This window comes from Rhea americana, unplaced genomic scaffold (assembly GCF_003343005.1).
Source record: "Rhea americana isolate MKP2758 unplaced genomic scaffold, rheAme1 scaffold_71, whole genome shotgun sequence".
NCBI lineage: Eukaryota > Metazoa > Chordata > Aves > Rheiformes > Rheidae > Rhea > Rhea americana.
The window spans coordinates 2,951,108-2,963,600 of record NW_028186879.1 but is presented as its reverse complement, the minus strand read 5'-3'; the positions used below and the strand labels follow the sequence as shown (position 1 = coordinate 2,963,600).

The 12,493-nt window shown below is 37.6% G+C and overlaps 1 protein-coding gene across 4 annotated transcripts in view; it reads left to right on the top strand.

The window, feature by feature from the left end:
* The window catches only part of SGCG (sarcoglycan gamma), a 139,511-nt gene that overhangs the window by 88,278 nt on the left and 38,740 nt on the right, over positions 1–12,493 (top strand). For all 4 annotated transcript variants that reach the window (XM_085321808.1, XM_085321806.1, XM_085321807.1 and 1 more), the window contains one exon: positions 2,074–2,161. In XM_085321808.1, coding sequence (XP_085177934.1) covers positions 2,074–2,161 — 88 coding nt within the window. The remainder of the gene's footprint in view (positions 1–2,073; positions 2,162–12,493) is intronic.

Below are 12,493 nucleotides of genomic sequence, written 5' to 3'. Positions count from 1 at the left end.
ATGAGTCTGCTTCCTTACTCACTCTRTATCTAATGTGATGGAGCACGGTGGGCAGCCAGGTCTTTCAAGACAGCTACTTGTCTGCTCCTCAAGACCAGGGTTTGGTAGGGAGAGTCTAACGGGCCTGAAGTTCAGAGGGGGAAGTCTGGGAATAATGAATAGAAACTCATCTGGGAGCAATTTGATAAGTGTAAAACTAAGTCATGAGTTAGCCCATCTGGATGTTTTTGGTGAAGTATTTCCATACTTACTGTAGTGTAAGAAAGAATGATGTGCGATTTTGATTTGCCTGTCATAGCTAGTGTAGACTGTTGTGAGGTGTGATAGAGATGAATGATGATACCATTACACCTGCCTGGCATGCCCTGGCTTCCAAAAGTAGCACAAGATGATGATTAAGCATACTCTGATTGCTCTGCAAATATCGTAGCTGTGATGCAGCCAGCTGCAATTGCTTATTGGCAGGTGTGTTTTGCCCTGCCTCACTGCAAAATATTCTCAAATACTTGTTGTCAGTTTGATGCAGAATTTGAAGTTCATGCTGGTGRGCTGGGAGGAAGGACGGTGCTTGAACAGAGTTGAAAAGGGAGATCTTAGAAGGGTTGACAGAGAATTACATAAATGACATGTGGCTAGTGTCCTTTCAAGGACAGTGTACTTTGATACATCCCCTTTTCAAGGCTCCTTTCCTTGGGTAAGACACATGTCTTTTCTGGGCCAACTGTTCTTTTCTCTTGAACCTTCCAGTCCTACGCAAACTCACTGGAGCTCTTCTGGGCCATTGCAGAAAAGTGGATGAAACTGGAGAAGGTCTGAGGAGTTCATGCTAAGCCTTTGATGCATCTTGTCAGATTAGATTTCTTTCCCTATGATCTCAGGCTCTGAGAGGGCATTGAAAGTTGCTACCTAATTTGATGGCTTTTCTGCAATAAACTGAGAGTTAGCCTGTGGTAGCACAGACACATACTACCAGTGCCATACCACGAGGTATGGCAGTTGTCTCTCTCAACTACATAYCTCATTCAGCTCAGCACAGAATGGCCAAAACGCCCTCCTCCTGTTGGGCGCACTCTCTTCCATGTAAATGTTCAAATTGGGGTTTGCTTTTGTTTTTAACTTGAACTTACTCATTTCCTATTGTACCCAGCCYATGAATTTATGTTGTTCCTTAGATAACTTGCCAGCTACAAAGGTCTGGAGCTGATTATATTTCCTTTAATCTTTCATGAGATCGTGTGTTTCTTTAATGCTTTAAGCCCTTTCTGAAAYACAAATTTACTGGCAAAGAAGAGTTAGATTAACTATAAGTGTGTTGTTTTGTGATCTTCATATGTGGGTTTATGTTCTGGAGAATGAGAAGGGAGACAACACAGGACGAATGAGGCTTAAATCATAGCATGGGGAAGTGGACGAGCAGGCGATGCYGCTCAGTCTGCTGACATAGTTCCGGAGGGGTAAGAGGCAGGAAGACAATTTAATTCAGGCTGACACATTCTCATCTGTACTCTCATCTACCAAAGTCAGGTTTCAGCTAGTTAACCTGCCACTTKGCCTGTCAACAACTATTTGAATTTCCTTGCCAGGGGAGTCAGTGCCAAGTGCTTAAGTCAAGCCAAAGCATATAGGTTGTAAGGACTATATAGGAGGTAGAGCTCAAATGCATGCCTCTGACCAATTTGCTATGATAGTRTGAATGCCCAAAATGTGTAAGGTACTCACATTTCAATTAAATAACTGTCCTCTAAGGGTGCCAATTTTGTATAGGAACATAGTAAATCTAGGACTTAAGTCATTCTTTTCAAAAGATGAAATATTAGCAACTGTGTTCATTGGGCCAATAATGTCAATTTTGGTCACTTGAGAAATATTTTAACTTTTCTTGAATTTYAAATCTAATGTAGTTGAGATAATCAGAAGTACTTGTCCAAATTATTTGATGATATCTATAGATGGTTTTGTAACTGAAAAGCTCTTCTCCATGACTAAGTTAATATAAACACTAAATTACATTATGAAATTTATTTGCAATTTACTTATTATGCTGAGTCTRTAGTTTTTTTCTCCATACTTTAGGACTCATCACTGCTTCTCCAGTCTACTCACAATGTGACTGTCAATGCTCGCAATTCAAATGGGGAAGTCACAGGCAGATTAAATGTGGGTAAGTCTAAATTATTTTTCCTTATTTGCCATTTTGGACTCATTTTAATGAATATTTATAAGGAGCTTTGATGATATAAAGGGCTGGGCATATGTAATTTTTTACTGTTATGGCCATATTTGAATAGTCTAGCTGTCATTTAGTAAGTACTAACAGTATATTTTCCATTTCATAATTAAGCATTAATTCTGTAAATATTAKAAACACTTCTTTATTGCAGAGTTATGCAGGAAAGATCATTGCATGTATTATTCTTTCTTGTGTAAATAACTATTTATAGTTGCAACTCATTTGCTAAGAAAATACAACAGGAAAACATGTCTAGAGAGGTCTCTTATGTTTCTCTTCACTTTCTAATATTCTAGAGACTGATACATTTAAGCAGATGTCCTAAGAAGTGCTCCAGTGAGTCTTAAACCAGTTCCCAACTTGCTAATATACATATTTTACTATATTCAGTAGCAGTAAGATACACTGGTCTACTGAGTGAAATAGACGGATGTAGGTCTTTCTTTACAACAAAAATAAGCAGATTTCCCTTCCTGCTTCTTAAAAGGCCCARGTCATGTTTATATCTTTCTTAGTCTACACAGAGATTCATCTCAGCAGTGTACATGCCAGTGTCTCTCGACCAATACAACTGAAGTGGTTAGTCTTCTCTTCACTTAGAGTCCTTATGGAGAAACACTTACTTTTACGGCATGATTCATTTATTCAAGATGTTATTCAAGATGTTTACTTTATGATGGAACGAATTATGCCCTGGAAGGGCCTATTATCTTCCATTGATTCGAAGGARCGGTAACTAGTAACTAACTCAAGTGTAGACATCTAACCTGCAGACATGGATGTGGTAATGACTGGATAATTGACAGATGAATAGCTTGTTTTTCTTACTCATTTTGAACTTGTCGCTTGTAAGTAGCCACCAGTTAGACTTCTAGCTTTTGGCCACTACCTTGGCCAATAGCCAATTTTCTTATTGGCCTGAGAGTCCAACCGTTTTTCCATCCACTTTGCAGTCCACCCATCCAGTCCGAGTATCATCAGTTTGGCTAAAGGATGCTATAGGAGGCTGTTGAGATGAGATATTGTGTTGAGATGAGGCTGACCAGCCTGTAGTTCTTGATCCTTTTTCATATCATATTTGAAGTGGGTGACATTTGCCTTTTTCTACCATCGTGAACCTCTCTCACTCAACATGATCTTTTAAAGATGATACAGGAGAGCCTTGCAATGGCATCAGCCAGCTCCCTCAGTAATATTGGATGCATCCTGTTCAGTCCCAGGTTAAGACACTGGAAGGGACAGCGCTATTAGGCAGCAAAAGCAGTCAGGTACCACAGGCTGTAACAGTAAGACATACAAATTTAACTATCCATATCTATTCCTGGTGTGTGACTAAATGCAACCCATGTTTTGTGGKGAAGCTGTGCTTTTCATGTCACCCATCAAGCCTGCTCCTGCACTCAGATACGTGCCATCTCCCTCATTTCAGTCTGGCAAACAGTAGCTATGGTGCCAGCCACTTCCAAATGGGGCTCAAACAATACTGAAGGCTGGTGCACAGTTCTGACAACTGCTCTCCCAACTCTGCACTCTTGACCCCAACTGGGGAGTCTGTTCTTCTTCTACCAAATGGAGGGGGTAAAGGGATAGGACAAACTTGTCGTGCAGCAGGAATTTCAAATAGCCCTGGACCAGTCTGGGAAACCCATATAGAGAGATCTCACTAGCATACAATAGCAGCCCATTCCTAATTTTAGGTTTTTAGTTAGTTGTTCRGGCTAGCAGGATTTGTTTTAGTAAGGGTTAAAGAATATGAGACTATTAGAAGACAAAGTTCACTCCTCCCAAACCATGACAGATGCAGCTGGTTTCAACAAAAATGAGCTAAGTCTACCCAAATTCAGGAGTAGCTGCTAAAGGATGGAAAACCACAGTGATCAGATTAAACAAGGGATTAAATCAAGTGATCAAGTTAAACCAGGATCCTCATGGAGCAAAGCATAAATTCATACTTCCTTAACTGTAAGATTAACTTGATATGCGTGAGTAGTTTAGTAAATTGGGACACAGATGAGCACTGATGAGCAACATTTACATGTTGATTAGACTGTGTAACATCTGTGACAACTTCTGTTTGAAGAATGATCATATCAATTCATTGAACATTTGAAAGCTTGACTATTTTTAAACAAACTTCAGTAGAAAATGTAATTTATAAATTAAAAAAGAATTCTGCTATTCCCATTTAAAATATATAATTATRCATTAATCACATTTCGTTTTTAAAGCTTCTCAAATCTCTTTTTATCATTCAAGTTAATTATAAAAATGTGAATCATTCCTCTGAAAGATCTCATCCTAACTATTTATCAAATCATGATAATAGAGTTCATCTCTCATTTTGATAATAATTAAGGGTATGAAAAGTGCAGTACTTCTAGTCTCATATTATTGGTACAGTTATTAGACTATTTTGCAACAATTAACTATATTGTGATGATGTGACCAAAAATATACACAACATATAGTCAAACTTTATGTGACATRGGGCATATGCTGTGGCTTCTGTCTGCTCCATTCTGTTCATGGAGTCCCATCCTGTGACTAGATATGCACTTGTATTGTGGTTGTATGTCCGTTCTACCTTATGACAAGGAAGACTCAGGAGATCCTTTAGGAAGGGCGGACCATATAGCAGATCGCTGACTACCAGGCTAATTCATCTGGCCTGCTCCTTGCCCAAATCTGAGAAACTTACAGCAAAAATCACATCGGACAGTGGCCCAAAGGCCTGAAAAATTATTTGTCAGGCTATGTTCAGCCCCCATGACCTACAGCTGCCAATAGGAAAGGTGTTATACAAAGATATTCATGATATTTGCCCCAGTATTGAACTTAGGCACCTGTTGAATGAGTGACCCCACCAGTTTGGTACTTTTGAATAAGTGGCAAAGGCTGCTCTGATTTCTGCTGAATCTCCATTCTGGCATCATGTTTTAATATGCTCACGATGCATTTAGGGGACTGCCTCCGTCTGGAAATAAGGAACCTCCATATTTGAAACCCGTAACATGACAGACARTTGGCAGCAGGAAGGTGCGTTGCTTCCCAAACAAATGTTTCTCCATGAGCAACTGGGAAAATTTTAGGGGGAATACTGTAGGTCCTAAAGAGTAATATAGCTTAATTGCTCTTTTGGACTTTGGCACCTGTGATGTAATTTAGGTCCCTAGGTGAGCAGTCTGAAATATTCACCCTTATTGTATCTTTCTCCTTAACAAAGAAAGCTGCAGTGATGAATGTGTAAAGGAAATATCTTACTGAAATAAAAAGGTATTTTACTGCTTGTGACAGCCAATGAGGATGAAAATGAAACCTATAAAAAATTACAACTCAAATTGTTGCTTCTTGATTGCTAGTTTAAATCAATCCACCTTTCAACCTGTCAAAGATAACTACAAATCTCAGACCCATGCTTKCTTTCCCTCTTTTCCCCTGCCCAGTCACCACATAGACTTCTCCTCAGAGCATTGACAAAGAGAAGTACAGGAAGTGAGAAGGAAGATGCCTTCTTAAATAAATAGAGTTAAAATTATCTACTCTTTAGGGTAGAGAACCTAGACTGAAAAAAAAAAAAGGTAAACTGAAAACCCAATAGACTGAGAAGGGACCCCTGAGAAGGGTCAATACCTACCTGTGCACAGAACAGGGACTGTGAGGTGGGAAGGGGGAAGAGTTCTGCTAGGTACAGACTGTCTTGGAAATAATTACTCATTTACAGCAATTATCATCTAAATTTAGGACTCTCCCCTCTTATTGGTAGTTTAATTCTGATTCCCTGTTCTTCACCATGTGGTTCTTCTGGCCTCAATCCCAATAATGTGCAGTTCGGTGTTACTACATCTTATGATTTCAAGTCTCACTAATCTTTTCCTAAAAGAAAGCCCGGTACTTAGTGTAGTCCAGACAAAACGTTGTCTAGCTGCACAGTGAGGCTGTGTCTAGCTTAGGCAATATATGAGGCACTTTGAAAAGTGGTCTGTGCATTAAAATAATTCACATTCAGCATAGAATTAGAGAGGATCTGATAGCACTTCAGCTTTCTTTGTTCAGACTGAGGGTGAAACAATAATTTGGGTCACATCAAAAGGAGGTGCTGAAACTGCATTTCCATATTATATGAAATATTTGATATTTAAGTGATCTTTGTTATTTTTGACTAGTAATTCTGTTTACTGAATTCATTACCAGTTGATCTTAAATATTCTGTAGTATAGCTAGTACCATTATAAACACTAACATGAAATATTATTGATATTAAATAATCCTAATATTTTAAACTGATAGAAAAGTATTGAAAGAATAGTAAAAGTATAATACTGTAGAGAACTCTGTTATGCCTAAAGATATGGTTGAACAACCCAGACTGTGCAGCAACAGTTTATTAGAGTAAATGACTATCTGTAAATAGCTTGATATTTTTAACCGTTATCCTTTGCCTGTCTTAAATTGCATGCACATAAGATGATGTTCCTTTATAAGAAGTATGAAAAGTCGGTGTGTGACTTTGTAAATGAGTGTTACTTCACATGCAGAAGCCTTTGCTAAAGAATTAATGCCTTCCACACTTGCCAGAATTCTGTAATTATCTCTTAATGCTCTCTCCAGCTTATAACTATACATAGTCGGAATTGTGAAACACTTATATGGATAAGTATGAGGTCATTCCAAAGATGATACTATAATGTAACATCACACACAAGACTGGAACAAAAACACCCTGTAACTCTCAGAAGATGGTGATTCAAAATTTAATTTAAATCCCCAGTCCTCAATAGAAGTAATTCACACGAGAGATGTGAAACAAATTTTTACTTGAGGAGTTTATATGGAATTGCTCACGTGAAGATAACAGGCACACATTACTTATGAAGGAGCGAGGGGTCTCTCAGAAATCACAGATCTGCTAAAACTCCACCAAATGCAAGCAACTTCCACCATGAGCTATCATGTTTCTAAGGTTTCTACATGCTCCTCACTGCTGTAGAAGTTACRTGGACATAGTAACTTTTTTCAAGTACAGTAGGTTTTGCTGTGCTCTGGACTGTGTTATAATCATTGAACTTAATTGCATTTTACTTCTCATCAGGAAAAAATTACTCACAAAATAAGCTACAGTAACACTACACTGTACATTATTGGRAAAGGGGCCAGAAGAACCACGTGGTGAAGAGCAGGGAAACAGAACTAAGCTACCAATAAGAAGGGAGTGTACTAAATTTAGATGATATTTACTATAAATAAGTCATTACTACCAAGACAGTTTCCATCTAGAATTTCAGTTAGCTATTAAAATCACTTAAAATTCATTTATGAGGAAAGGAACTTATATTATACCAAATAAATAACTAATAAAACTAAAACAGAAATTGGACAAACATTCAGCTAAAGGGAATATGGAGAGGTGGTATGTTTGGGAACGTTTCTGGGAGGAATGGGGTTTAAGAGAAGGATGTTGGCCAAATGGGAGCAAGGCAGTAATCTAGGCAAGGCACAGATGTGGGAAGATAGAGGACTGAGAGTCAGAGGGAATTAAGAAAGCAGCAGAGAGGAATAACAAAGATGTCTTAAAACACAGSGTAACTATTTTCGTTAGTATAGCTTCTATCTTTAAAATCATGGATGAGATTCAAAAGATGCCATTACCACAGCTTGTTCATCAACCTTGAAACCTGAAACTATCTGAAATTTTTCTTCGATAATCAAAGAAAGCAGCTGAATAAAGCTGCTAACTGTCATCTCCTGGACTCCTGTTCTTTTCACTTCAAAGCCTTATTCAGTCTTAAAATCAAAGAGATACTTATCACCTTTGATTTATAACTTGAATTATAATAAAGCAAGTTAGTGTCAAAATTTATCATGTTATTACAATAATGAATGATAATGAATTTATAAAATGTATGGGAATTTTACAGGCTGTATAGTCAATAATCATATATTTAAGAGCAACATTTGTATCGAACAGTAAATTATGTTTCACCTAAGTAAATGTAAATATATGTACACAGCCTTCTACATGCAGAAGCATAGCTCTTCCTAACTAGCAGATGAATACAATATAGTTGGGATTTTGCATTGGTATTCCAGCATATTAGGAGCAGAATATTAAGAAAACGGCTGAAAAGCAGCATGTTTTCCAGCCAGTCTGTACTGAAAAGTAGATCCAGTTTCTGAAAAGAACTATTTTTCAAGTATCACTTAAGGAAGTTTCAACATCCAGAGAACTCTTAAGTTCTGCTTGTATCACAGCTTTTTTCAAGAGTAAAAAACACACAAAAGAGGGATTTCAGCGTCATGTAAGGTCTATGAGAACAGACTCAAGCACAGTGAACTCCTGGTCCTGCTTCTTATTTGATCATTTACACCAGCTAACACCAATAGTGTCAGGTCAAGAGTTCAATTTAAAGTATTTACAACTAGATGGAATATATTTAGATAATTGTGCTGTGAAGCTGTTCTGCACTTTGAAATGTGAAATCAGTGAAATATGTGTTCCCCTTAGAAAGCATGGGTATATGGTAAAAGACAAAATGATTTATGCAGTCTGAAAACACAATTACAGTCAAAATACTGCCTAGAAACTATCCAGCATGTCTATCACAGTAGTTTGAGCAGCTGTTAAGACGAGAACATTTGTCCTTTCCTTCTCCCCCCCCCCCCTTTTTTAACAGGAGCAACATTCTAATGAAACAGATAAGTGTCAGTACCTAATAAATTGCTTCATTAGCATTAATTGCCATCTATAAAGTACTACTTTCCAGTGTCAAATCATTTCTGTTTTCTTATCAGCATTTTGACATTTCATTTTCAAGTGATGGTATTCTTTCATTAGAGACATAATAGGAAGAGAACAGTGTTAATGAAGCATGATGTATGTAAGAAGAGTTTGATGTTGTTTTTACAGGGAAAACCCTGAAGCCAGTTTCATAAACTTGACTTAATTAATAGCGTTGTAAAATGATTTGGCTTTTCCTTCTTTATTTTTCCCAGAAGGCTTTCATTAAAAACTTCATTTTTTGTCCAAATAGGTTCGTTCTTATCTTTAAGATAAAAGCCAGAACATATTTCCTGAAGATCTTTGTACTGCAGGAAGATGATTATTTGCACAGCTTTAATTGCTGTCGAGCCGGGTTATAAGAAGCTAGGGTACAACATAGGAGTAATTAATAGAAAGATAAATTGCAAACTTCACTGAAGTATTTCTGAGGTGATTAAGTCTTCCTATGATGAAGAACCTACATTATGTGTTCCAAAGGGATGAAAGTAGAGATTTTTACCTCTGAGGTATAAAAATTTTAGCTACGAGTAAATCCAGTCATCTAAGGCAAAAATGCTAGTTTTATTTAAAAGTAACCTTAGTTAACTCAGATCAGACAAAACTTAGAGAAAATCAGGTGGCTAATAAAACACCCTGCAGATTTTTTAACTGATCCTTTTCTCTAATTTCCTGTTTTAATCCATGGCAGATGTGTTTCTGTTCTATATTAAGTTCATATGCTATAAGTCTTTTGTGAGAACATTGCATGTTTAAATGGATATAATGTTCAGATGTATTAAAAGAAAAAGGAGAAAATGGTGAGTAGGAATCAATATGTATTTAAATTAAAGCTAGCTATGCATATCTCTGTGAAAACTTGTTTATGAAAAAAATAATTTAGTCATTACAGCTCATTACTCAGCTCATTACAGTCATTACAGTCATTAATAATAGTAACTAAAGTATATTTAGACCCTAATGAACAGTATCCTATTCTGCAAAAAGTACCACCCAAGTCTATGTACTATGCATAGTAAGGTGCTTTCCATAGCAAGATTCACACCCTGGCCCTAAACATAATAATCTTGATAAAGAAATATGTGATAATGTTCAGGATCAGCAATGCTGACTGAAGCCAGACTTCAGCCATCCTCTAGAAGTTAATCAGGGAGTCATGTGCATTGCTAATGCTGAAATATGGCAGCATTAAAGTTAGGGAGAATTTTAACCTGGCCAAGGGAATTTCCTATGCTATCACTTCTCTTCTGATAATGTCTAGAACAAGAGAGAAAAAAAGCAATATATGCACACAAGACTACACAGCTTAGCTCTGAAAATAAGCAAATGTTTGGGAAATGATGTTTTATACAAAGTATTATGGGGAGGAAGAGACAGATATTGGATATCTCACTCTCATCAGAGAACAGTTATTCATCTGAGTAGCTCCATTTCCTTATTTCAGTGGGAGTAAGGAATTCAAAACAGATAAAGATAAGGGAATTATGAAGTACTTTATACTCTTCCCCCTTCTGCAGTATCCAATAAATTAGCAAACCTCAACAACATATTTTGTTTCATATAGTACATTAAGCATTAACCCAAGTGACTGGAGAAGAATTTGAAAATAATAATCAATACTAAGGGTGAATAAGTTCCTGTACTCACTCCCTTTAAAGTAATAAGAAGATTTACTGGCATTGGTTAACACTACATGAATTTATAAAAGTTAGGTTAAAATATCTGAAACTTATCATGACTAAAATCTATTATAGATTATGGATAATTAAGTACATCTAAAATCCTAGTCATTTAAAGTGCAAGAGTACTTTCTTCTTAAAGCTTCTTCTTAAACATCCTGGCTGATATTTAGTGGTCATAAAAGGCTCTAGATCCCTGTCTTCARGCAGGAGCTCTGCACCTCCCCATCAGTGGGCTGAACACGAATCGGCAGTGTGCCCCTGTGGCACATCGGGCCCCACTAGTCAGCTCTTGCCGGAGTTGAGCTTTGCTGCCCCCGTCGCAGACTGACAGCACCGCAGCAAAYTGGAGAGGCCCATGGAGAGCCATTAAGATGGTCAGAGAGCTGGAGCACAGGGAGCGCGAGCTGAGGGAGGTGGGGTTGATTAGCCCGAAGAAAAAAAGGCTTAAGAGGGCATCTAACGGCTACCTTCTACTGCCTGAGGGAGGGCTGCAGAGAAGATGAAGCCAGACTCTTCTCAGAGGTGCACAGCAAAAGAGCAAGAAGCAATGGTCACAAGTTGCAACAAAGTAAAATGCAGCTGGATAGAAATAAATTTCAAAATTAAACTGGTTAAGCAGTGGAACAGGTCCAGTGAACCTGTTGACTCCCCATGGTTGGAAGTATAAAAAATCCAACTGGAGAAGGCCCTGAGCACCTTCATCTAGCTTCCAAATTGGTCCTGCCATGGATAGGAGATTGGACTAGGCGACCTCCAGAAATGCCTTCTGACTTTCATCTTTCGAGGATTCTATCTTGTCTAGTCTTTGACTGACACTCCAGAGGGCTTCAGGTCACTTATAGATCACTGGTCAGATGTTTGAGCCCTGCGCAGATGTCTTGGATATTCTAGGACATCTAAAATAACAAGCTGAAGGCTAAGCTGGGAAACCTGAGGTGCCCTGAAGCACTACGCCGCTATGCTTCAGCAAATGAATCATGCCCTTTATGTTTAATAGGTTCTCTCACATTAAGACCTCTCTGCAGATCCTGCAAGCATGCACAGAATCTCCTAAAACACAGTGGTAGAGCTGGCTTTATGAAAATACAGTCATAGGTTTTTTTTTTGTTTTTTTTTTTTTTTTTTTGAAAAACATAATGGGAGGAAGAAAAGGTCATACAATTATTTATTATATAGAACATACAGTGGTTAAAGTGTTCACTTAGAAAGGGAGTGAGGACAGACTCAGATCGGCTGTCCCCTCTTCAARTTATCATGCCTCATCTCTTTCAGTACTTTTCTTTTCACTTTACCAATCTGCTGAYTGTGTGTTTCAACATCTTCTGTTGAAGATATTCATTATGCAATAAATTCTAGATTCATCAGGCCTGAGAGAAAAGATGACACCATAATCAAGTCACTGTGTGAGAAATGTGATTTCCTATTCCCACCATGGCTTCTACATGTAAAAATCAATTTTACAATGAAGCATTTCATATATTTTTTATATTTAATTAAAGCATTTTATAAATATAATGCTTAGATGGTTAAAGGCTTTTAGTAACCTAAATCGCACTGAGCATGTAAAGAATTGGTGCCTAAATACCTAATACTACATTGGGTTGCGAGCACATGACAGTTCTTGCTGATTCAGAAACAGATTTTAAAAGATCTCTGGACTCATATTCAACCATAGGGAAGAACAAAGTATAAGAAGTAAATAAAAAGAAAGCAGCAAAGCATCCTTATTTTGGTCTGAGAAGGCAGAGGTCCCTTCCAACCTTACTGATTCTATGATTCTATGATTCTATGATTCTATAGATTGTT